Below are 4,210 nucleotides of genomic sequence, written 5' to 3'. Positions count from 1 at the left end.
ATATTTGGAGAAGTTGTGGCCATTTGAAGGTAGGCACTCAAAAAGCTAAAAGGGGAGAAACGGCCTCAAAAGATTGTGCAGTTCTCACCTCTCTCTGCTGCTGGGAGTGACAATAGGGCTCATTTACATCTCATTTAGATAAGCCATACCCCTGTAAAGCTCCCCTGTAAAGCTGTAAAGCACAGGGGGAGCAAAAGGTCAGGAAAATGTGCCATCAAAGAAAAAAAAAGTTTGCAAACAGGTAATAAATAAATGTCTCTTAGCATCTACCGATAAAACTGTATAGGCAACTCTTATGTACACTGAGTGCTTTTCATACAAGAATGTAAAACTAAATTCAGGTGGTTGGTTGATAAAGTGACATTGCAGGTGTTGTAAACAAGAAAAAAGGTCTTTGTGACACAGTCCAATGAAATTACATTCGCATCCTCTTCTGTGGACTCTTCTGTGTTGTGACCCTTGGCGCTGGGCATGTGATGTCTCTTGCCTCGTCAGCACAGAATGGCCTGATTTTTTCATATAGATAGGTCTGCCTGTCAATTTTCAGTCCAGGTGGGGCCAGGACAGGAAGACCGTCGACAGGGGCAGATCTGCTCCGTCGCGCAGTAGCTGATATTCGACAGGTTGTGCATCACGGTGACTTTTGCAAGCACCACACCTGGTCTCTTGGCTTCAAAGCTGTGACAGAAAAAGCACATAAGACATTTTAAACATGGCAAAGTATTTTCTTATAAAAAACTGTCATGTGTATGTTGTTGCTATGTTATATTGTATGTACACAATGTGAAAGTTTCAATTACCTGAAGTGCTGATAACTCTTGATCTGTGGGAGTCTACGGAAGTGGCGAGTCAGATGCTGCTGCCAGTCGAAGGTCTGGACTAAAACTTTGCCCTCTGCCGTTCCAACAAGCTGTGGGATATTGAGGTGACTCACAGGAGAGCTGTTTTCCACAACCTGATGACAAAAAAGAGAAGAGAGGAAGAAAAAAAAGATCTTCAGTTAAATGTTTCATTGAAGCAGAACAGAAAACAGCACTGAAGTCATTAAAGCAAAGTAAAGTTAAAGTACCTCAGCGATGTCTGCCAAAGTGTTGACTCTTGTCTTCATGTAGGCTTGCTTGATGAGTCCAAAGCCACAGTCAGGGGAAAACTTGGTGTGGCCAGCAATAAGGAAGTGGATTTCAATTTTATCGTGAAGCTTGTGTCCAACCCGCCAGGCAAGGTACCAGAGCATGAAGTTGTTCTTGTTCTGCCCACTGCAGTTGTCACAATGAAGATCCACCTCTGTTTCTCCAACTCCAAAGTTGCCGAAGAAATGATGCATGTAGCTGATGACTTCATTGCTTCCCTTAGTAGATGACATGCCTTCATCAATCAGGTAATTCACCTGTTTCTGCAGCCCTTCACATGAAACACCAAATAGGCCACATTTCCGTGGGGTCAGGAAGTACATTGGTCCTGGCTGGAGAGGGTTTGAGGGAAAGTGTAACTGTAGGAGACAGAGGGAGAGAGGGAACTTGGATTAGATTAAATTAAATTTGCATCTATTCATAATTGTCTAATAAAGATAAAACTTACTATATTGATGCTATTCTGCATTTGCACTATTTATTCTCATGCACCAAATCGCCCTTTAAGGGACATTAATAAAGTAAAGTGAAGTAAATGTGTGTGAAATATTACCTGCTGAGCAAAATCAAAACTGTAATGCATCCTAATCTTCTTGCTTGCTGGTAGGGATGGTCCAAAAGACAGGTTGGAGCCAGAGCAAATCTTTCTGCAGGCAGCAGTCATGTCGTTGTACACAGCCCTCTCTTTCTGCACAAGGGAAAGATGATCTTGTTGCTTCTTTACTGCTTCAGACTTTCTATCATCTGGGAGGTTTGCACTTCGTATCAGCTGCTCGTTATTGCTTTGGCACTGCCAGCAGAGATCTGTGCGTGGCCGGCAACTTTTGATGTGTGGGAGAAGTCGGTTCCACAGTGCTTTGAAGCTGGTTTTACAAACTGCACGCTCACCTGAAAAACAGATATTGCTTATGGTTAATTGTATTGTAATTGCTAATAGTGCTCCGCGATTATTTCACTTTATAAGCACTCAATTTTAAATCAATGTTTACACATACCAAGCTCCTTAGCAGACTTCACGTAGAGACGCCACACTGAGGCCTTGGACACATGAGTTGGCAGCAACTTCACATGCCAATCCTTATGCCCAGGCTGTCGGCCAGGCAGCATGATGGCATTGTCTTCTGCATAGTGTTTTATGAAGTCCACAACTCTGTTGATATCCTCAGGGCTGATGAACCTGGCTGGTGGACGTGGCAATGAGTGCTTCTTCCTCAAACGTGGTCTTGCCCCATTCTCCTCATAGTGTTTGACTATATCAGCCAGGGTGTCTCTGCCAATGCTGAAAAAAGGGGGAAATAAGAAAAACGTTTAACATCATGGTCTTGCTAACAGGCATCTTGTCACCTATATCAAAATGTATTGTACAAATTATAGGTACTTTTACTTTACTGAAGTAAATTTTATGATGAATACTTTTTACTTTTACTTACTTTAGAGCTTGTATCTGTACTTCCTGGTTTAGTCTTGTTTTAGTCCTGGTTTAGACCTCAGTTAGTGGTTAGACCTGGTTCGAGTCAAAGGATTAAAAAATCCTAAATTAAGTCATTAACACCAGTCAATTCAAGCAATTGAAGCATTATTCAAATTAATAGCAGAAGCTCACATTACCATCTTAAAGCTCATTATAGTAATGGGGGTTTTGGCAAGTGATATGATGCTAACGATTAGCAGCTAACGTTACAATTAAAACGACAGTCCTGAGCTAGCTAAAAACAATAGGTAGGTATTGGAAGGTCTAAACATGGACTAAACATGAGATAACGTGTACGTGTTCTTAGAATGAACAAAAAACGACAAACTTTGATGTTTATGGAAACTCACCCCATAAGAAACAGAAAAGTATTCTTGCAGATCTCGTTGCCTCCAATGAAATAAGTCGTTCGGGCACACTTTCTCTTTGTCGGGGTCTTCTTTGTGGATGTAACCATCTCCGAAGTTTGCACTGTAGCGTCTGTTTGCCTCTAAATGTCCAATAATTGCATGTCCTGCCACTCTTTTCCAAGCAGCTAAAGAATCCAGCCGTATGTTGTACATAATGTCTGGAGAAAGCTTCTGGCTACAAGACTGTCTCCCATGCAGAGAGTTCTCTTTTCTCCTCGTGTAACATTTACAGTCAAAGTTACGGATTTTCCCCATTTCTCTATCTATATCCCCATCAAATGTTACTATCGATATAGCCTCTGATATCTTACGGTCCAACTTGTCTGACGCCAGTCCGATACATTCTTCCTCGTCTTCATCTTCGGCTCAGTTGTAGATTAGGGATATTATTCAGTCTTATCATGCCACTTTCATCGCCGCTCAGATCGTCTTCAGAATCAGTGAACGCTTGTTCATAAGCATCCGGCTTGTCGAAGAAGTACTTCAAAACATTTTCGTTGTAACGCCACGGTTCAGCTCGTCTCGCGACATTCTTTGCGGCGTCCATCTTCATTGAATTTTGATATCAGATAGAGCCGGCTAGAGCGCTGCATAATAAGTAGCCACGCTGTTGTGGGGCGGGGCAAAAGCGCCGGCGCTATTCAGTACGGAAATACACACAGACAATGACACGCCCCTACTGCATGCTAGAATCTCCGAAAAACAAGCCGATTTCAACCTCAAAATGTACGCTTTTAAATATACCAATACTGTTATCTCAAACATGGAGAGGCTTCTTCATGATCTCAACTAACAGATTCTGCAAAAAGCGGAAATCACCAATTTTGGAAAAAACACTTGTTTCTCATTTTGCTCACAAGTTGTGCTGCCGACTTGTGTCACTGGTTTCCGTGACAGGTCACATATATATATATATATATATATATATACTGCATGTCGCCAGTGGCTGGCGGTTAGGTTGCTAGTGGTGTGTATCAAGAGTCTAAACAGCACTGTTTCTTTACAATAAATATTATTATTAAAATATTAGGCTCAAGTGAGCTCTACCATCATCTCTCGTATTGCCTGTCGTTCCCGAAAGTCGCTCTTCATTTGCATAAAGTTAAACATTGCAAAGTGTTTTGCGAGGACCATCCTGCTGCAAAACATATGTCTTGTAAGGACATACCATTCGTCCATGCCCATGAGGAGGCCAGGCC

The 4,210-nt window shown here is 42.0% G+C and overlaps 1 protein-coding gene across 1 annotated transcript; it reads right to left on the bottom strand.

The window, feature by feature from the left end:
- Nucleotides 1-536: 536 nt before the first annotated feature.
- On the bottom strand, nucleotides 537-3,069 carry LOC127632452 (uncharacterized). The gene is made up of 7 exons (XM_052111032.1): nucleotides 2,952-3,069; nucleotides 2,561-2,634; nucleotides 2,126-2,409; nucleotides 1,684-2,018; nucleotides 1,070-1,489; nucleotides 801-955; nucleotides 537-678 (listed from the first exon to the last, which is right to left on the bottom strand). The coding sequence occupies exons 3-7, from the start codon at nucleotides 2,235-2,237 to the stop codon at nucleotides 537-539; spliced, it is 1,164 nt and encodes a 387-aa protein (XP_051966992.1). The 5' UTR covers nucleotides 2,238-2,409; nucleotides 2,561-2,634; nucleotides 2,952-3,069.
- Nucleotides 3,070-4,210: the final 1,141 nt, after the last annotated feature.

Source organism: Xyrauchen texanus, chromosome 39 (genome assembly GCF_025860055.1).
Source record: "Xyrauchen texanus isolate HMW12.3.18 chromosome 39, RBS_HiC_50CHRs, whole genome shotgun sequence".
Taxonomy (NCBI): domain Eukaryota; kingdom Metazoa; phylum Chordata; class Actinopteri; order Cypriniformes; family Catostomidae; genus Xyrauchen; species Xyrauchen texanus.
This window is presented reverse-complemented; position numbering and strand designations above follow the sequence as displayed.